Genomic DNA, 21,132 nt, shown 5'->3' on the forward strand with positions numbered 1-21,132 from the left:
CTCGCTCTTTGCAGACGCTCCCTGCGCCTCCCCCGCTCAGGGCTGCAGCGGCGCAGGCGCCGGGCCGAGCCGAGCGCCGAGCGGGGAACAAGCAGCGCGCTCCGGGCCGGGGTCCCGGGGGAGCAGGTGAGCGACCCGCGTCGCAGAGCCCCTAAGGCCCTTGCAGGAGACGCCTCCCGGCCGCTCTGCGCCGGCGCCTCCGCCTTCCCTGCCTGGCAGTACCAGTCTTGCCTCTATTGGCATCACCCTTCCTTCCCCTGCCTGGCATCCTTCCTCCCCCCTGCCTGGTTTCTCTTCTCCTACCGCCTGCCTGGCATCCCTTCTCCATGCCTGGCATCCCTCTTCCCTCCTGTCTGGCATCTCCCCCTCCTCACCCTGGCATCTCCCCCCTTATCCCTTGCCTGGCACCTTCCCCTTACCTGGCACCCCCCTTCTTCCCTCCTGGCATCTTCCTCCCCTCCTCCTTTCCTGATATCTTCCCCTACTCCTGACTCTTCCTCCCCTGCCTGGCACCCACCCCCACCAGCCTGGCACCTTCCTCCTGCCCCCTGTCGTGCACCGCTTTCCCGACTGGCAAACTCCCACCCACCTTCCTCTCTGATACTTGCCCCCCCCATCCCTGCCTGGTATCTTTCCTTCCTTCCCCTACCTGGTACCTTTCCATGCTCCCTCCACCTGCATTTCCCTCCTTCCCTTTGCCTGGCACCCTCCTGCCTGGCACCTTCCTCTCCTCCCTTGTGTCTGGCACCTTCCCGCCTCCATGACTGCCTTGCACCCACTCCTCCTCCCCTCTTGCCTAGCACTTTCCCATTCTTTTCTTGCCTGGCATCCTCGCCCTCCTGCCCACCCCCTGGCACCTCCCCTCCTGCCTGGCACCTCCCCTCCTTCCCCCTGTCTGGCACCTCCCCTCCTCCCATCCTGCCTGGCACCTCCCCTCCCCCTCCCTGGCAGGTTCCTCCTCCCCCCTGTCTGGCACTGCCCTGTCTCCACTTGGCATTGTACTGCCTGGACACCTCTCCCGTCCAGGTTGCCCCTCTGTCTCCCACCTTCCTGCAGGGCCCCTCCCCCAATCTGGGCTGGTAGTTTCTTCCCTCCTGGCATCTTCCTCCTCATTGCCTCCCTGTCCTCCTCGCCCTTTTGAGAGTCACCACCAGCACCTACACGTGACCCTGAGCCACTCAAGGCCCCCACGCCCCATCCCATACCTACAGCACTGCCCTCTCCTCATCCCCCAAATCCCACCGTCTGCCCAGGGTCTTCAGCTCTGACTGCAGCCCACAGCCCCCGGGGGTGAATGCAGGAAGGCTGTGCACACAGGGAAGGGAACATGCTGATTTTCCCTGAGTGCTACCCCTAAAATTCCCTCGGGATGCACCCGGGGATGACCAGAAGTCATCCAGGCCCCATTCTGGCCTGATGGTCATGCCCTTCCCCTCCCATGCCCAGCTCTCTTGCCCACCCATTACCCAGTCCCCAGAACTTGCCCCCCTGCCAGGGCTTGGGCCCTGCCTGGTTCTCTGCTCTGTCCTAGCTCCATCCTGCAGGACTGGGTCTGACTGCTTCCTGCACTCACTCTGCTCCCACCTTCAGCCCTTCCTGTACCAACCAGCCCAGGTGGGCCCTCACCTGAAGCCGCAGCCGTGGTCTCTTCCTGCACACCTGTCCTCCTCAGATCTCCCCATCAGGGAGTTGGCCCACACGGTGGCCCCTCAGGTGTCTTCATCAGCCTCCAGAGGCCCTCTGTGAATGTGCCCGTGGGGCTCCTGGTCTGGCCTGCCCCTCCCATTGCTCTCTCCTTTCAGATCCTCCTCAGAATGGCGCTTGGTGCTGCTGGCACGGTGGGCTCTGGGCCCGGGCACCGAGGGGGTACTGGATGACTCCCCTGCTGCAGGACCCTGCCACCTATGACTCCAGGCCTTCAGCACCCACCCGCCGTGGTACAGGTAGGCACTGCCTCCCCTGCCAGCCCAGGAGCAGGAGCCCTGGGGTCCCACTGAGAATTGTTGGCTATTGGTCTCTGGTCGCACCCCATGGCCCCCTCTCAGCACTTGTGCCCTCAGCCAGACCCCTGGCAGTGCCTCTTCTCAGCCCTCCCGTAGCTGGGGCCTCTGCCCAGACCCTGCTGACACTTCTCCACCTTGCGCTCCCTCTGGCTGTGTGCCCTCAGCTCCTGGCATCCCTGGGTCCTGTCTCTCAAAGCCAGCCAAGTCAGGGACAAATGTTGGCTCAGGTGAAAAAGGTCTGGGGCTCTGGCTTGTTCTACTTCCTTCCCCTCGTGGCACCCAGACACACACCTCCTCCCCCTCCCCACGCGTGTGTGCAGGGACACACACACTCCCGTGTGCACACATGCTCTCTGCTAGCTGATGCCTGGCACAACGTGGGCTCTAGAAACCTAACCCCAAACAGCCTGTGGCAAACCTCAAAGCCTCCCAGGACCCAGACAGGGGTTTGTTCTTGGCAGGAGGGGTGGTGGTGGCAGCCTGTCGTGGTCGCATGGCCTCTGGTGGGAGCCAGCCTTGCGCTCAGGAGGCAGGCCTGGAACTCAGAGGTGCCCTCAGGCCCACTACACGCCAACTGGACCCTCCTCAGCTTCCCCCTGGCAGAGTGAGCGGAGGGTGGCCTAGCTAGTCCCCTATCAGTCCCCCAGGTCCAAAAGGAAGTGCTGAGGCACTGGGTGGAAAGGCCACCTCCCCGAGAGCGCCATTCATCTGCTGGAAGGGGTTGGCACTGGGGCTGAAGCCTGTGGGTCTGTTCTGTGTTTTGCCTGCCCAGCCCCATCTGTCACTGTGGTGGCCTCACCTGTGGGAGTCCCCAGGCAGCAGGCCGGGTGCATGGGACCCAGGCCCTGCCCTCAAGGCCCGAAGTCCAGCAGGGGGAGCGGAGCCAGGCTGTCCCCCAGGAAGTGCCACAGGGGATAATGCAGGCCTCAGGCTCTGAGGAGGGAGCCGGGGAAGCCCTTGATGTGCAATTTGAGGCGGTCCTTCCGAGGACAGGAGAGTGGGGCCAGCTGGTGGCAGGGTCAAGGGGTGGGCGAATGAGAGTCCCTTTCTCAGCTTCTCCTCCCTCAGAAGCAGTGGTGGGGCTCACTCTCCTGTTGGGGCTGCTCTGACGGCCAGGACAGCCCCGCCCCTGTACCTGGGCTGTGCCCAGGGCAAAATGGTGGGGCACTGGCTGCTGGGGAACCTGGCTGGCCCAGTGGAAGGAGCAGCACCAGGTGGCAGCGACACCGCTGGTCACCTTCGAAACAAAGGTAGTCAGGCAGAAAAGTCAAAGCCCCCAGACAGAGGTCCCCCCACTGCCCCATAACCTAGCCCCCACCTTAGGTTAAGTATACTGTTCTTTGGCTTATGGGGTTTGGTTTTTCAATGCGGAATCCTAAGGAAAAGGTGTGAGCTGGTGTATCAAACACAGTCTTTCTGGGTGGCTCTAAAGTTCTGGGGTGTCTGAGGGTGCAGGCCAGGTCCAGTGGTGGGGCTGATGGGGGGCAGCTGAGCTCCCTGGTAGGCACTCCAGGACCCACCTGGTGAGTCCTCGTAAATTGCGGCTGATTTGGGGTGCACTGAGCTAAACCCTACGGGGCTCCTTGGCAGTAGTAGGTGGGTACCTCCGAGTGACACCTGGTCCCCGAGTGGTCCTAGTCACATGGTGAATCAAGGATTCATCTGGGATTCCTGGGGAGTCAGGAGCCCCAACCTCCTCATATGATGGTGGTGAGAGGTGAGGTGCTGGGGGAAGTTTCTGGCAGTTTATTTTGGAGTCACAGTAACATAAATTGGCTTTCATTCAGCGTGTGTAGTCGCAGGCAGGCGTGGAGCCGGCTTTGACGCTTGGCGGCTTGGGCATGTGCTGTCATCTGGGTGCTGACAAGCCCCCTGATAACATCTAGACCAGGAGCTGCTTTGCCCCTCCCTGTTCCCTCCAGTGCTCTGTGGCGGGTTTATAAGTGAGAGCTCATTGTTAAGTGGCGGAGGTAATGAGCTGGAGGTATCACCTGGAGGAGGTGTCAGGGGAGGAGGCTGCAGGCAGACACACGTGATGAGCAAATGGCCCTCAGCTTTGACTGGCTTCTGAGCCTCTTAAATTACTGCGCCAGAGGGGTCAGCCTGCTTCTGGTGGGCGCTCAGCTGAGGGACACTCTGTGAGGGTCTGGCTGTGTCCCCGAGTGTCCTGGGGAGGCATGTGCAGACCTTCAGTAACTCGTAAGAACCCTACGAGAGAGGAGTTGCTCACTTCAGCCCAGCCCACCTCTTGATTTGCTTCCCAAGCTGTGAAACAGATTTCTTGTGAACGAAACGAAACATCCAGGAAAGTTGAGAGTACGTCTCATGAGCGTGTGCTGCACTCATGTCCTTACCGGAATTTCCATGCTTGGGTCCTTCCCGTGTTAACCTTCTTTCCAGACCAAAGAGCATCTGGGCTGTGAGGGAGGGGAGAGGAGTAGAGAGAAGATGAAGGAAGATGTGTTTTTGCTCCACGTCATTCCAAGAAGGGTTGGAGGTACTTTGCAAAGACACGTACAGTGAGGAAATCAGGACACTGGGAATACAGGAGGGGAAATCTGTGTAGCCACGGCGAGGTTAGTGTATAACCTCGGGGGACCCTGGGGCCCTCCCACAGTGGGGAACATGAGTAATTATGTCCCAGACAACAAAAATCAAACCATTTGCTCAGAGACACTGATTTCTGACCCTGAGACCCGGGAAGTCTCTCCTGTGTAGTGACGTAAAGGGACACTGGATGACAAAGTTAAACAATGTCCTCACAACACCACAACTGTTTCCTAGGGTAAGGCAAGGCCCAGCACAGAGCTGGGCAGCCATAGAAACATTGCCGGTGATTGTGTCCAATCCACAGATAAAATTTAGAACAACTAGAGGAATGTATTGCTGGCCTTCAGGAAATACTCTCTATGTTACTATTTGCAACCATGTTTTTGATTAATATCAGGAAGCAGGAAGGTTTGTTTCAAATTGGGAATCCCTGGGGTAAGGGTGATACCCTCATAAGAAAATAAAGACCTCAATCAGCCAGTATGCCCAACAGGTGAGTTTGGGTTCAGGGAGGGACCCATCACACGCCTTACCCCCCAGGTCCTGAATCTGCTAAGAAATAGGCACCGATGGCAGGGATTTATCAGCGTACCACAGGGAAAGCTGAACTGAAGAAAGGCTTGAACCTGAGGCCCAGATGCAGGAGGCAGACCCTATGTCCTGACCTGTGGAGCATGTGGTGCCTGGAAACAGGAGGCGCTGAGCTTCCTCCTGTAAGCAGACTTGCTGAAAAGGGAAGGGCAGGTCTCGGGGATGACCCTGACTTCCACTTCTCCCCTCCCAGGAGATGAACTTGTCCAGTGGGTGTCAGACCCTCACTACCTTATCAGACAAAGCCCCACACAAGGGGAAGGGGGTGGGGAGAGGAGGCACAGGATTATTCCAGAGTCTTCTTTCCAGGGGAATAGAGTAGACGCTTTCTTGTGAACACATGAACACACAAGACCACATCCTCTCTGCTGTGGGGGTGGAGCTCGCCACGTTGCTGCCAGTGACATCAAGTCCAGCCCTGGGAGTGGCCTTTACGTTACCCCTTCTCTCTCCATTGGAACAATCACCTCATCCTTTTATTTGATTTTGTTTCCTAGACCCAAACCACGGTGGCCCTCCAAGAGACAAAGCAGTCAGCTCTTTATACAGGCCCCCACCATTCCCCTTGTATCTGTAGCACTGAGGCTCAAGGTCAAAGGCTAATTGTCATCTTTCTCAAAGCCCGAGCCTCTCATTTACATTAATTGCTGGCCCCCTAGGATCATTAGAGTTTGTGGCCCCTAAAATAGGGAACAAGGGGTGAAATGGAGAGTTCTTGCTGCTTCAAAAAGGCAGCCCTTCCTGAGCTCCATCTGACTATTCCAAGGTTTTGGTAGGCGTATGTTGCCAGATTTCCTGTTTCTTAAGAGATTCTGGAAATCTGGGTTTTTATGTATAATCTCCCGATTTTTAAGGTTTCTTTTTGGTTTGTTTTGCTTTTTAAGAGTGTTTAAGATGCAGCCAGGGCTAAGCAAAAGCTGTCCGCCTTGCCCGGTTTGTAACGTCTGCCTTGAACTTTCCACACCCCATCACCAGTCCTGTCTTCTATCCTCATGCCCAACATGCGAAATCAGCATTTCTCACCTCAAGATCTCAAGGGCCCCAGGCATCAGCGGGCCTCATCTGAGGAACATCTAAGAGCCGCTGTCACTTTAGGTAGTCTCTTGTCATCAGTGAATTGTAAACAAAATTTGAAGAATCTTGTCAAACCTTGAGGGCCGCTAGTAGGTATTGGTCAGGGATCCCATTTGAGACGCACTGCTCATTAACCCTCAGTGAAGTGCTGCTGATGGGAAGGGCCGGGGGCTGCTGTGGGACCCCCTCTCAACTTGTCCGTATTTAAACCGCAGGCAGTGGCCCCACCTGCGACGTTAGTTCACCGTCTGCTTCTGAGTCAATCATTAGCTTTGTCTTCCTCATCTTTAAAATGGGTACAATCGTATCCATTTAACTTCCTGGGGTGTTGAAAGAACTAGATTACACAATGCACGTTGAACTGTTTTGTAGGCGAGGAAGCTCGGTAAAGATGTATGTGTTCATTTGGAGGTGATTGACACAGTCTCCCCCAATATGTTGACCAGGGCACGTAAATGTGTACTGGATGCAGGCGTGTGCTGGTCAATATTCAACGACTGGCTCCTGACAGGCTAGAAAGGGGGTGCTGAGCTCTGATTTGTATCGTTTGCCAATTCCTGTGGTGGAAATACTCCCCTACTGTGGCTGATTTAAAACGACCAACATGACACTCATGTTCCTTTGATGGAGTAAATTTGCTGCCAGTTGAAGAGTAAGTGCAAAGGGTGTAGATTGTCTGGAGAGGGGCCTTGGTCCTGGTGCCTGTGCTTTTTCAATACCTTCAGCAGAGACTTGGATGAAGAGAGAAGGTCATGCTCACTGGATGTATGAATGACGCCCGGCTGGAAAGGACGGTAAACATAGTGGATAATGGAATTGAGATTCCAAAGCTCTCAAGCCAGAATAATGGGCTAATGCTTACACGATGACTGTTAACAGGAATAAATACAAATGTCTGTTCTTGAGTCCAGAAAGGCAACTTGACAAGTATGGGATGGGGAGACATGCTTTTTGGCACAATTGAAGTAAAAGAGAATTGAGATTTTAATGGACAGTGAGTTCAATACAAGTTCAAAGTGGGAAGGGTGGTTACTAAAGACTGATCCATCGATGACAGTGGTGACTGTTCAGCCCTCTGTGACTTAAAGAGAATTTTCGTGTGTCCTCTCATCATGATTTCACTGTTGACAATAACCCAGTGGGACGATGGTATGACCATGTTAAAGGTGAGACCGAGGGGTCTCAGGGGGGTTGACGTGATGGCACCGTTGTCCTGTCCGTAGGAGGTGGGATGAAGACTCGAACTCAGGCCTTCGGGCCCCAGGTTCTGCTCTGTGTTGTGCTAACAGAGCACATCATTCTGAGAGTCACGCTTTCAGTGACTTCAGGCAAACCCAAGGATGTGGGGGCACGCTGGGGTGGGGCACAGACTGGCACAGCAGGTCACCTGGGGACCAGCATCGGAACAGTGAAGAGCAGTGTCGGGGTGGGGGGTGCGTGTGCTCGGGCGGCCAGAGCCAACTGCCACTGATGGGCGGCTTAAACAACAGCAGCACAGGTTCTCACGGTTCTAGAGGCTGGAAGTCCAAAGTCAAGGTGTGAGCTGGGTGGGTTCCTTCTGGGGGCTGTGAGGGAGGGCCGGCTCCAGGCCTGTCTGCCTGGCTCATGGACGGCCATCTTTTGTGTCTTCCCTCTGTGTATGTCTGACTCTGTGTCCCAATCGCCCCTATTCTATAAGGACACCAGTCATATTGGATTAGAGTCACCTTAACGACCTCATCTTAACTTGATGACCTCTGGAAAGACCATGTCTCCAAATTAGGTCATATTCTCAGGTGCTGGGGGTTAGGATTCCAACACATGAATGGGGGGGGTGCTAAGGGGACACAGTTCAACCCATAACAGGGAGACTGTGATCGCTACCTTCAGTATTTGGAGTCGCGTCATATGGAGGACATAGCAGATGAGCTCTAGGTGGCCAGAACCTCCAGAAGGTGACCCTGGGTCATCTCCACCACAGGAAGAACTGGGGGACAGTTTGGTCCCTGCCACTGTGGAATCCCTTGGGCCCCGGGCCTCTGGAGCACAGGCCCCTCGCCTGGCTCTAGCTTTCCTCGTGGGAATGTGCGGAGCCAGAGCGAAGCCGCCTTCCTTTCTGTGCCACGGATGTCCCACATTCAGTGGGTCACTGGTACATGTAGCGGCCAGCCCATGGTGGCCCCGCAGCCAGCTCCCTGGAACTCTCGGCACAGCTGCAGCTGTTGGCTTCTCCACCACTGCCAGCTGTGCCAGCTGTGCCAGCAAGGCCCCAGCCCTCTGATCAGGTAGCTGTTAGGCGTGACTGCCCCCTCCCCCATAGGACTTACCCTTCTCGCCCAGGCGCTGGGCTGGGCTCCCCTGGTCTGCAGCCTTCACTGTAAGAGGCTTTCTTACAAAGCTCGGGGATGGAAGCACTGCTCCTTCACTCCCCCCTGCCTCATGCCAGAGCTGCGGCTGTCCTGGGGCGGGAGCCGCCATGAGCTTCTTGCATCTCCCACCCTGTCGAGGCCTCCAGCCCCACCTCTCCCTATCTGCTCCTCAGACTCACTGAATCCTGAGGGCTGAGGCTGTGTCTGGCATGGGAATCAACAGCACGTCACAAGGCTGCCACCTCGTAGGTGCTCACTAACCATGGGAAGGGGACGGCAGAGGGGGGAGGGCACAGGTGCAGGGAGGAGGTCCTGCTCTTCCCTCAGATGCCTCCATCTGCAGGTCCCGAACCTCAGCCTCCCCAGGCCACCCAGTGGCCTCACGAATCCTTAGATTTACATCCAGTTGATTGGCTGCTTGTGGCTCCTGGATGTCTCCTTACCCTCCTTAGGCCAGCTTGAGTTCTTCAGACCTGTGGCCACCTAGTGGCACCAGGAAGGCGCGAGAACACGGCCCTGGGGCTACCCCGGCACCCTGCCTGCTTATGGCCTTGTAAGCACATGTTCCCAAAGGAAGCAGCACTTCAGGTGGGAGAGCAGGGAGCAGGTTGCTGTGGTCATGTGCGTGTTTCCTACCCAGGAGTTACATGGACACACATGTGTGTCTATCCAGGAGAAGCCACTGAACCTCCCACTGCTCCACGCACAGGAGCTAGGGACTAATTCCAAGTTTAATGAGGATTCTACCCTGTTTCCCCGAAAATAAGACCTAGCCAGACCATTAGCTCTAATGCGTCTTTTGGAGCAAAAATTAATATAAGACCCGGTATTGTATTATAGTAAAATAAGACTGGGTCTTATATTAATTTTTGCTCCAAAAGACGCATTAGAGCTGATTGTCCGACTAGGTCTTATTTTCGGGGAAACACGGTATTTGGGGGGCTAAAGGGTAATTCTTACACAGGACCTAAAGGAACCTGCTCGAAAGTACTGAAATTGATTTTAGACACCTTAATAGCAAATTTTCTAGAATATGTATTCCCAATGTTTGAAACAATCTGCTTGGAGATTTTTTGGGGGGTATATTTTAAAAAATAATTGAGGGTAAATCAGCTTAAATGTACAGGCCTCCGGGGATCTTGATGTCCTTCTGTAAAAGGCAGGTGTAGGGGCCTGTGTGTGCGTGTAACTATTTCTGTCTGGCAGGCGTTACGCAAGGGGATGTTAGGGAGGCAGCTTGGGATAAAGGAGAAAACCCGGGACCTTGAATTGGGAGACTGGTTTGCAGTCCCAGCCCTACTCCGTGACAGCACAGGGACTTCTGGCAAGTCACATGGCTTCTCCATGCCTCCTTTTGCTTATCTTCAGAATGGGAAGCCTCCCCGCTACCTGGTAGGGTCTCTGTCAGGATTAGGCCGTGACTATGGTGAAAGTGCTTGTCAACAGTAAAGTTCTATACAAAGCTAAGATGTTGCTATTGTTATTAATCCTGCGATAACATGAGCACAGATTGTAACACCAGCCAGCATTTGGAAGCGTGCTAGAAATCCCCAGTTGACTTGGCGTGGGCTCTCCCTCCCTCTGAGATATCACGGTCTCTACCAGGTGCCAGATGCTTGGGATTTATCCCTGAAAAGACATAAAGAGTCTTTTTGAAGCTTACATTCGAATGGGAACGGAGGAGTTAAACACTAACATAGTAAGTAAGTAAATTATATAGAATGATGGAAGGTGTGCAGCGCTGTGGGGAAATGAAGCAGAATAAGCGAGATAAGGTGTGTGGAGGGGACGGAGGGCTGCAGTTTTAATAGAGTGGACAGAGTTTGCCCCTTTGAGAAGGAGACATTTGAACAAGACTTTAGGGCCCTAGCCATGCATAGGTGGTACACGGGTGCTCCAAAGACGGAACAGAAGGCCCAAAGCCCCCAGGATGGCGAGTGCCTGGAGTTTCTGAGGAAGCACTAGGAGGCCAGAGGCTGGGCAAGAGAGAAGAGTGAGAGAGTGGCAGGAACTGAGGCCACAGAGGGAGCAGGCGGTGGCGAGGGGACTGGGTCCTGGGACCCGCGGGACCTTGGCCCTTACTTGGAATAAGATGGGGGGCCTTGGGAGGGTTTCAAGCAGCGAAATAATGTGATCTGACTCCCCTTTTTAAAGGACCGCTCTGGTTGCCATGTTGAGAATAAACTGCTGGGGGCAGGTCAGACGCGAGCTAGTTCATATTTACCAATTGCACCAGGGTCGTAGCTGTGCGAGGTGAGAAGGGGTTGGATTCTGGATCCAGAGGCAACAGGACTTGCCTTCAGATTGGATGTGGGACGCGAGAGAAAGGCAGGATTCTAGGGTCATTCCGAGGTTGTGGGCCTGAGCAATCGGAAGGCGGGTGAGGATGGTGAGAAGGAGAGGCCACATTTGAGGCAGAAGAGCAGGAGTTTTGTTGTGGGCGTATGAAGTTGGAGCCATCGAAGCAAGATCCAGGTGGAAATGCTGAGTAGACAGTTGGATATAGGAGTCTAAGGACTGGGAGAGAGGGTTGCGCTGGAGGAAAACTTTGGGAGCTGTCAACATAGAGATGGTATTTAAAGCTCTGAGACTGGATGACAGATGAAGTTGCCAACCAGGTGATTGTGGAGCAGTGAAGAGGACCAAGGACCGAGCGCCAAGGTGCCCCAACACTGAGCGGAAAGAAGAGCTGGACAGCCCAGGAGGTGAGAAGGGGCAGCAAAGGACCCAAGAGGAAAGCCCAGAAAGGGAAAGGTCCTACCGCCAAGGGAAGAGAGTATGTCCGAAAGGAGAGAGTGGTCAACTGTGTCAAACGCTGCAGCTGTTTAAGCGAGATGATACCTCAGCACTGATGATGGCATTCGGCAATGTGGGCGGAACTCACTGGTGGCCGTGACAGGAGCATTTCCAGTCTGGCAGCGGGGGGTTGTGCCCCTAAAGGAATTGGGATTTCGGGGGAAGCGAAGGCAGTGAATGGAGACAAGTATTTTGAGAAGTTTAGTTGCAACTGGGCCATAACCGATGGGATAAGCAGATGGGGGGCAATGATGGGACTTTGTGTGCTCACAGGAGGAATCCAGTAGCGAGGGGAAAGCTGGCCGTTGGATGGTGAGGGAGAGGGTTGCTGGAGCAAAGTCCTTGAGGGCGGGAGAGGTGACGGGAGGTAGGACACAGAGGATGGGCTGTGGACCAGCGCACAGATAACTGAGCTGTAGGAACATGGGAGAGCTGCTGCGAGGCAGGAGGAGGTGGTGGGAGTCTCTGGAAGGTCATTGGACGTTTCCCTTTTCTCAGTGAACCGAGAAGCAAGGGCACCAGTTGGGAGTGAGGAGGGGAAGGAGTTGGAAGTTGGAGGAGGAAGACGTGGAAAACTCAAGTGGAAGAGGGCAGCGGAAAGAGAGGAAGGCCAGGCAGTTGAAGTCTGTGCTCCTGAAGCGCCAGTGAGACCAGGTCAGGACGACTGTGTCTTTCTCCTGCCACATTCAGGCGCTGGGTGCAGGCAAGGAGTTGGTGAAGCTGGATGTAACTCTTAAGTAAGAGAGTCCAGAATATATGCAGGGGAGGTTAACATGGTAACTTTCGTGTTATGTCTATGTTACCATGGCTTAAAAAGAGAGTGTGTAGTTGTGATGAGGGGTACAGGTCAAAGAAAGAGGTTCCAGTGGAGTCCCAGTCTTTAGGGGGTCAAGGCACTGGACAGAGTGAGCTGTAAGGAAAGGAGGTAGTGGTCAAAGAATGGGGTGCATTAGACTGATACTGAGGGTGGAGGCTGCAGTTGCTGGAATGACAAGGTCCAAGAGATGTGGTGGAGGGCTGGGGGAGGATCACCGCAGGAGAGATCCCAGGGAACCAAGACCGTGAGAATCCTGAGAAGCAGCAGGAAGTAGATAGGAGTCGTGCTGGCGGAGTGACAGTGAGCCAGGAGCTGGAACCCTCAAGAAATAAAGGTACTGTGTATATGGGTAAGATGCAAAGCCACCTGCCAGGGCAAGGAGGGGTCCTACCCCACCTCAAGGCCAGTGGTAGGGGGGCTCTGGGAAAATCATCCTTGGGGGTGGCGCATAGCTTCTGTTGCAAGAAAGCCATAGCGATGTTCACAGAAGTGGCCACATGGATTGGGAGTTTTACTTATGACAGACACACAGAGGGTTCAGGTCGGGGGAGGTGAGAGAAGCAGAGGGGGACCTGGAGTCTGTGCAGCTGACAGTGCAGGAGTTGAGGGGAGTCTGGGCTTTCTATCGCACCTGACACAGTCATGAAAGAAGGGCATGTGACAGTCAGGCAGGTGCACCAAGGCAGAGGTGGCAGAGAGGCAGCTTGTGAGGTTAGGAGAAGAGAGGGCAGGGCTCCCTGGGCCCTGTTGGTGAAGGGGAGAAAATGCGTTTCAGATCCTGTGACTGAGCAGGGCTCATCCTTGACTCTGGATGGAGTTGAAGACATCTGGGAGGCCAGGTCTCTGTGTTGTTTCCCTGGATGTATTATCTATATGGTCCACTGCCAGCTGCCCTTTGGTTTAATTTCCCCAAAAAATGTCTTCAAGGAAATGCAGAGGAATTCTTTTCTCTATGCAGTTTTCTTCCCTCAGCTGATATCCCAGACCTCAGAATGTAGGGGTTGGCAGAAATCCCTCTGACCACCTGGTCAGAGCAGTAGCTGAGGCCTCAGAGGCTTCCCAGGTGAAGGGCAGGACGTAAGCCACCAGGAGACTGAAGTAGAGCCAAAGGCCCTCCCAGCCCAGGGAGGGCAAGGGAGCCAGGGCCCAGGCTCGAGGCCTGGCAAGGGGGGACAGCACCCTGTCTTCCCCTGGCACTGGCAGCCAAGGCCCTTCGGGCCTTCCGGAGGTCAGCAGTAAAGCAGCAGCATCTCATTTCACAGATGAAGACACAGCACATGGGCAGGAGGTAGCATTCCTAGGACCATGTAACAGGTCATGAGCAGAGCTTGATGCTCTCACGAAGCCGTGCGGCTGCCCCTGAAGCTCCCCAGGCAGTGAACACAGTGAGAACTGGACCAGTGTCTGTTCCCATACTTGCCAAAATGGGGACCAGGCCAGAGTGGCTCCTTTTGGCACACAGCCACAAGCTGTTGGGCGTGAACTGCTACAAGAGTCTACCTAATGAATGGCGGCCATGAGGGGAGTGGCGAAAACTGGCTGTGAATCTAAAATGTGCCTAACCCCTAGGCCTGCGCATGCTCAGGGCCCCAGAGCCCCAACTCCTCTCTCCTCCCATGACTGGCAGTTACAGCATCCTCTGTTTGCACTTACTGTGTGTGAGGTGGGTGTGAGGGGCGGGGGGTGGGGGGGTCATAGAGTCCCCATTAGACTGAAGAAACCCACCCAAGCAAAGAAGGTTTCCAACTACCCTTTATCCTGCACCTGCTTACTGTGCAGGCCCCTGGGGGCCACAAGGGGGCCCTGCTCACGGGAGGCTGACAGCATTGGACGTATGTGTGACAAGGGACCAGGCTTCACCTTGGGTTCGCAGCACCCCCTGACTGGGCGTGGGCCTGCTTCTCTGTGTCTGCCTCCCTCTCCTTCCTGTCCGTCTGCCTTGGTTCCTGTCTCTGTCTTATGGACCCCTTGGATTTCAGGGCAGGAAGGCCCTTCTTTTACTAGTGAGGAAACTAAGGGACAGGGAGGGACAGCGACTTGCCCAAGGTCACACAACTATTTTGGTGTCCTATTTTTCCTTTGTTTTTCACTTCTTTCTATCATACGTGTTTCTCTTGTGTGTTTGCAAAACTGACACAGAAAGGCGAAGTCTCACAGAGTAATAGACAGCCCCCTCCATAGTAGCAGAGGGTCCTGGACGCAGAAACATTCTCCCACAAAGAGGAAGAGGCCCAGTGCTGCTCTGGCCTGGGAAGTGAGGCGTGGGGTGGAGGAGGTCTGTGCCACCAAGCCTCTGGTCTGTTCTGCCAATGTCCTTTCTGCTGGCTGGAGGAAGCCCCTCACTAGAGGTGGGGGTTAAGGGACAGACTCCCCTCCAGTCATCTCTGGGGGCTGGGCCTGGCCCCACTGGCTAGCCAGGGTTCCCTGGTGTCCCAGGACTTGGGCTAGACAGGTAGGCTGGGGCAGCGCCGCCTCTGGGCCCCCTGGCTTGCCCTGGGGTTTAGTGATCAGAGGGGAAAATGGGGGCTGTCTTTAGGCATGGGCCAGAACACTGAAATCAGGGGTCCTTAGCCTGAGAGCTTCCCTCTCCCTCTCTCTCCCTCTCTCTCTCTTTCTCTCTCTCTCTCTCTCTCAACACACACACAAACACACACGCCAATCCATGAAGGTAATTCCATTTCTCCAAGGAAAGCTTTCTTGCTGGGAATAGAGGAAAAACCGGGCAGTGCAGAGGTCTCTCCCTTCAGTTGGCTTTCCTTTGTTCCTCCCCTGCCTTCCTCCCTCTCCCCTTCCCAGCTTCCCTCTCTCCTCCTAGCTTCCTTCTTCCATTCTCTCCTCTTACTCCCCTCCTCCTCCTCCCCCGAGCAGGGTCCCCGTAATAGGACATCCACAGAAGGTGGGGAGGGTGAGACTCCGGGTTCCGGCCCCAGCCTCAGTGACCATCTTCCCGCAGGGAAAGAGTTAAGTCTCCTCGCTGCATCCCTCCCTCCTCCGCCTCCCCCTGCCACTCCGAGTCCTGCAGCTAGGCCCTGGGCTGACCTTCACCGGGAGGGAGGCCGCAGTGCGCATGCCCGGCCCGGTTACTGCCCGGCTCCCACCGCTGCCGGGCCCGGGCGGGCCTGGGCGAGGGAGGGCGGCCGCGGGCCGGGACGTGCCCCTGGCGCTTGGCGCGGTGCGGGGGGGCCGCCGAGCCTGTCCCGCCGGCCGCGGCGCATCTCTCCCTGCGCGGGGAGCGGCGCTTTGCCATTTGGTGCCGGTGGTGCTTCGGCGAGGGAAGGAGAGATGGGGGGACGGCAGGGGGGACTCCGGCTCCGGGCCGCCTGGCGGCCGCCCTCCACCCAGACACGCACATGGCCTGGCCGGAGCGCGCCCTGGGCCAGGTCGGCCGAGGCTAAGGGGACTGGGAGTAAGGCCCCCTGCCCGCTGGAATGGGGCATACCCTGGGCCTCCTTCCCACCCGGCAGGAGCCGGTGGCGTGGCACTGCTGAGCGCCGTATGGGAGCTGAGCCGTTGGGGATCCTGGCCTTTGTGAGGTGGGAGTCCTGGCCGGATACCCACACTCACGCCTCTGCTTTCTAGCCTGAAAGCTCCCCCATGACCACACCCCTGAGGTTGCCCCTGTAAAGTCGGCATGCAAACGTGACTGCAGGCGGGTGCCTTGTGAGTCTGGCCTTGTGAGTGGGATGTGGAGTTGGTTAAAGTGTGCCCGTGAGTGCCGAGCCCGGTGGCTCCTGTCCCCTGGTGTTTGCATTGGGGGGAGGGGCGGGGCATGTATGCATTAGGTGCTGCATAAGGATGTCTCCCAGGGGGTGGCTGCAGGGGAGGCTCTGGTTCTGGGAGGGGGGGTGTCTCAGGAGGGGGTTATCTACAGACTTGAGTGATTCTCACCAGCTCCTGGTTTCACCATAGCCCTTGGTCTACCCCCCTTCTGCAAACTCTACCACCAACACCACCTCCCTCACAAATGCTGGGGCGTCCCACCCTCAAACTGACCAGCTACCCAAGCTGGGGTGCCCATCTGTCTCCTCTGCTGTCTTCTTTTTCCAAAAGGCCTATCCAAGAGTTGAGACCTCTGTGCTTTACACAAAGCTAGAGGGGTCTACCCCTGCCCCAGTCCTCTAGAACCTCCAAGGCCTGTAGTTTCACATGTCCATGTGAGAAGCACCCACAGGGGGTGGGGGTGCCCGTGGTGACTCCCACCTTCAGGTAAGTGGCAGAGTATGAGCTCCATCCACTGGCCCACTGAGCTGTGGGTGGTTGCAAGTATTAGCAGACCTTTGGTCATGTGGACTCCCTGTGTTCAGGCATGAGGGGTGAGTGGGATGTAAAGGCCAGTCCCTGACCTCAGGGGGCCACAGCCTATTTGGGAAACCAGACCTACCACACATGAAGCACAAAGCATATCAGACATGAGTCAGCCCAGTGCCGATTTATGGCTCCGGATAGGTGGCAACCGGCATTCAGAGAAGAGAAAGATCTGTGCACGCAAGAGGGACCAGGGAAGGCTTTCTGGAGGAGGCCTGAGCTGAGTTTTAAAGGATGAATATGATCTGGGCAGGTAGATGGGCAGTAGAGGGCATTCCAGGCAAAAGAATATCCGGAGCAGAGGCTTAGAAATGGGAATAAGTGAGGAGTTTTGTTTTGGAGATTAGTGGACAGACTGGAGAGATTACCTCCCCAGGTTGCCAGCAGTCACAGCCACCTTCATGGCTTATGCCAACCACCCAACCATCCTCAGCGCCACTCCAGTGCCCAGCCTTTGGGTGTGTGGGTCTGGGCTAATGCCCAGGTAGAAATTTGGTAGAAAGGGGATCTCTAGGTCCCCTGCTAAGGGGCGGGAGGGGGGTAGAGGAGGGGCACCCTGGACCACATGCCCTCTCTGGCCTTCCAGAGGACTGCTTGAGGGCCCTTCCATGGCCAGGGAGCACACCAGGGCCCAAGGGGAACCGGGGTGCAGGCAGAAGAGCCTCCCCAGGCAGAACACTGCCTCAATTCTTAGTCCTGACCTCTGAAGGCATTTTGAAGGGCTGAGGGCAAGGACCCCCAGTGCAATGCTGGGTCTTTTGGGCCTATCCTCAAATAAGTTTTCCAACAAATTACCCCTGGCATTGCCCCCCCCCCCACCTGGATTCTGACAGTGCAGCCCCAGGAGGCCTATAAATTTGACCTAAGGTTGTCCCAGAAGGAGGAGAGAGGGGTGTGGTCTTCAGGGGCATGGGCGGGACCAGGGCTCCAAGCTTGGGGATCTCAGGACTTGCCCCTCCTGTTTCCTGTCTTTCCTTAACCCTGGACTCCCAGCTACCTCCACATCGCCTTTCTGGGGCTCCCTCACACCCCCTCCCCTATCCCAGTTCTCTTTGCGGTCTTGAGGCTGGCCCCACTATCCCCAGCAGCCCCAGCTCCTCTGGGTCTCCCACCCCACACCCCATTTCAAAGCCATCAGGCCCAGCTTGCCTCATTCTGTCCACCCATCCACCTAAGCACCCACCCCAGCTCCTTGCCTTCCCCCACATTTTTCTCTTCCTGTTCTCATGAGCCTGATCTACCTCCCTCTTTCCAAAGTACATACCCTATTGCCCTCACTTTCTCACATAGAGACAAAGACTCACAGACCCAGAAATAGACTCACACGGAGCTGGAAGACACGCACCCACACGCGCGCACCCGGGGCTCCCGTGGAGGGAGGCACACAGAGAAGGCGTTTGTCTGTGCACGCACGTAAACATCCACACCCACAGCCACCGCCGTGCCCACACAAGGATGCAGACACACTCGGCCGGCGAGACAAGGGCGCACACATCTGTGGATGCAGGGGGACACCGCCTCCCCGGCACACCCACCACTGCCGCCGGGTGGGAGGAAGGCCTCGTCCCAGCTCCGGCTCCCCCCATTTCTTCCAGCGAATGTTTCCCTACTTGGCCTGCCAGGTCTCTGGGGAAAGGGCCTCAGAAATGCAGCAGGAGCCACTTGGGGGAAAGTTGGAACTGACTGTTCCCTGCCTGGCCCTGCCGGCGGATTCCCTAACCGAGAAACTATTTGTGGCAAGAGCCGGGTGGCCGGCGAGCCCCCTGCCACCTCCCCTCGCGTCCCCTCCCGGCACCGCCTCCCGCGGCCCTCGGGCGGCCTCGGCTGCAGTGCCGCTGCCCAGCGCCCAGGAGCCGGCTTGCCGGCGTGCCTTGCGGCTTATCTGCGCTGTTTGGACAGCGAGGGTTGGAAAGGCAGGCTTTTTGTCCCCGCCGAGTCAACAGGCAGACCCCGGGCCGCCGGACTATTTCTGTCTTATCAGTGCAGGAATGCGGCAGCCGCGGCGGCGGCGGCGGCGTGGGCCGTGGGCCGTCGGGGCAGCCCTGACGGGGCCCCCTCCCCACTCCGCTCGAGTAGAAGTGTGAGAGAGCCCAGCAGGACTCAGAGGGGAGAGTTGGAGGAAAAAAAAAGGCAGAAAAGGGAAAGAAAGAGGAAGAGAGAGAGAGAGTGAGAGGAGCCGCTGAGCCCACCCCGATGGCCGCGGACGAAGTTGCCGGAGGGGCGCGCAAAGCCACGAAAAGCAAACTTTTTGAGTTTCTGGTCCATGGGGTGGTGAGTGGGGGAAAGTTAGCGGGGGAGGGTGAGCGAGCTGGCTCGGGCTGAATGGAGGGATGATCGGGAGGGGCCGGGAGGGGGCTCCCGTTCTTCCACCTCGCTAGCGAGGGCACCACGTCCCGCGGCCCAGCCCCGGGACTGTGCCGGCGCCCTGGCACCCGAACACGTCGTCAGGCGGCCGGCAGGGGATGGGTGCCCTGGCGGGGAAGGGAGGCGTTCGCATGGGCTCTTGTCAGGGGCTGTGGGTGGGACTTGGGGACTGTCCCCCCCAAGTGGGGGTGTCCCATCTGTACCAGTCGTGTTTTCTTCGGTTCTTTTCCTTGTGGGCCCAGGTGTTGACCCTGCCAGGGGGTGGGGGTGGGGGACATGGCATGGGCTGGGCTGTCTGTTCATCGTTGGGAGAGTGTCTCTCTCTGTGTGTCGGGAGCAAGGAGCAGGTGACCCCTGGAGGCACTGAGAGCAAGAAGCTCTCTGGCTGAACAACCTCTACATCCAGTCAGGAAGGCTCGGGGGCTTTGCTGATGGCCTCTGACATCAGGGTCAGAGAGAGGCTCTCTGTAGGGACAGACCCCAACGTAAGAGGTCTGAGGATCCCCTTGGTGGACTGACTCAGCCACCAAAACTGCTGTCCTTAATGCCTCAAAGGTGTGAAGGAAGGGCTGGAGACAGGGACGTGAGGCCTAGAGACCAAAGGGGAAGCACTGTCCAGGACTCGCTGAGGGCCTGGGAGGCAGCTGGGCCAGGTTGGAGGGGAGTGGGAGAAGCAGGGACGCTAGGATTTGGGATGGGTGCTGGGGTTGGCATAGTGGAAGCAGTCAGGTTTCCTATGGCCAAATTTGGTTGTGACCCCAAGGAAGGCACATTCTCGGTGAGGGAGGTCAGAATCCCTCGCATCCTGGCCCTTCATTGAGGGTGGCCCTGGTAGCTGCCACAGCTCCCTGGGGCCTCTTCAGCAGATCCGCGAGTATCACTGGCCTTGATATATCATACAGCAGCTGATAAGGAAAATGGGCTTATTTGGGGTGGCCTGTTCTCCAGCTCTGAGGATCTTTGGAGTAATTTCCCAGGGGTGTCTGTGTTGGTCAGCCGAGTGACCAGTCCTAACTTTGCTGTTTGGGTGGGATTCCCTTTAAAAAGGCCCATCTAGGAAGGAGAGAGGCTGTCCATATGAATTTTTTATTTGGCCAACTTCGAGCTTCAATTCTTGGGTGGCTGTGGGCCTCACTGCCCACTCCCAGGGCCCCATCTATGCCAGTGGGGAATGATGGGACCTGAGCTCCATTCTGGGCCACCACCCTAGAGGTGTGAGTGACAGGGTCAGGTGGGCGGGGGGTGGAAGACACATGGACAGGCAAGTTTCACTGTGGGAGAGATGGACAGAGACAGCTGGCGGGCTGGGGGTTAGGGTTAGACAAACTGTAGGGCAGGAAGGAGAGTTGGCAGAAGGGGTTCACTGGGCTCAGGGTCAGGGTTCCTCCTTACGTCTGGGGGCAGCTGCAATCCTAGGGGTCAAGTGGTAGTGTTTAAATGATAACGGGGACACAGGGTCTGCATCCCTTGCCCCCTAATCTCCTTCCTGCTCTCCCTATCCCTGTCTCCATCCTAGCCACCCTCCACTTTAAAGCCACTCAGCCCCTCCCCTATCCCTTCTTCTAGAATTTGGACAAGTGGGGTTTAAAAAGTCTGTGGAACACTGCACTTGATGCATTTGCATCTCATCTGCATCCCATCTGAGCACCTGGGTAGTGTCAAGGGAATACACCTGCCTCATCTCCTCTCCATGACCCCCTTTGAACCCTGACTTGTGACCTCATTGGTGTGGGGTGGGAAGTAGAGGAGGTCTGTGGATGGCACCATCTCTGGTGAACCAGGTGGACAGGAAGGGAGAGATGGATCTAAGAGGAAATGCAGCTGCTTTTGACCTACCCAGGTCCTCTGGGCAGTTCACCTCCAGGTGGCTCCCCCCCCCCCCCCCCCGCCCCTCCTCCGAATCAGAGAGTCTTGGTGGGGTTTGACCTCAGCCCCTCAGATTGTCTTCAGCCCCACCTCCAGCCTCTACCTTGGGAGCAAATTATGGGAGTGAGCCGAGTCAGCGAAGCCCCTGGGTGTGCAGGCTTAGAATCAGCCAAAGCGGGTAGGGGTTGGGGCTGAGAGTTCAAAAGTAGGCGCCCAGAGAGAAGAGTGGGGTGCGATGGGGAGGGAGAATGCAAGGCAGGGCGGCCCAGGAATTGGGAAGCAGGGAATGGGAAGAGGAGCTCAGAAGTCCCAGCTGGGAGCTCAGCCCCAACCTAGGTGAAGTAGCAGACAGCAGAAAGCCCTGGCTTCTCAGGAACCAGCCGCTCAGGGCTGCCTTTGCCAGGAGCTGTGTGACCTT

General features: G+C 56.7%; 1 protein-coding gene across 2 annotated transcripts in view; it reads left to right on the forward strand.

Annotated features, from left to right (window-relative positions):
* Positions 1–21,132, forward strand: part of SMARCD3 (SWI/SNF related BAF chromatin remodeling complex subunit D3) — a 27,897-nt gene continuing 6,765 nt past the window's right edge. Inside the window, exons 1-2 of one of the 2 annotated variants that reach the window (XM_074315115.1) lie at positions 1–126; positions 1,803–1,943. In XM_074315115.1, coding sequence (XP_074171216.1) covers positions 1,905–1,943 — 39 coding nt within the window. In that variant the 5' untranslated portion in view covers positions 1–126; positions 1,803–1,904. Of the gene's footprint in view, positions 127–1,802; positions 1,944–18,568; positions 18,756–21,132 lie in introns of those variants that run through there. The other variant, XM_074315114.1, reaches the window with a different exon arrangement.

Source organism: Rhinolophus sinicus, linkage group LG11 (genome assembly GCF_036562045.2).
Source record: "Rhinolophus sinicus isolate RSC01 linkage group LG11, ASM3656204v1, whole genome shotgun sequence".
In the NCBI taxonomy this organism is placed as follows: Eukaryota; Metazoa; Chordata; class Mammalia; order Chiroptera; family Rhinolophidae; genus Rhinolophus; species Rhinolophus sinicus.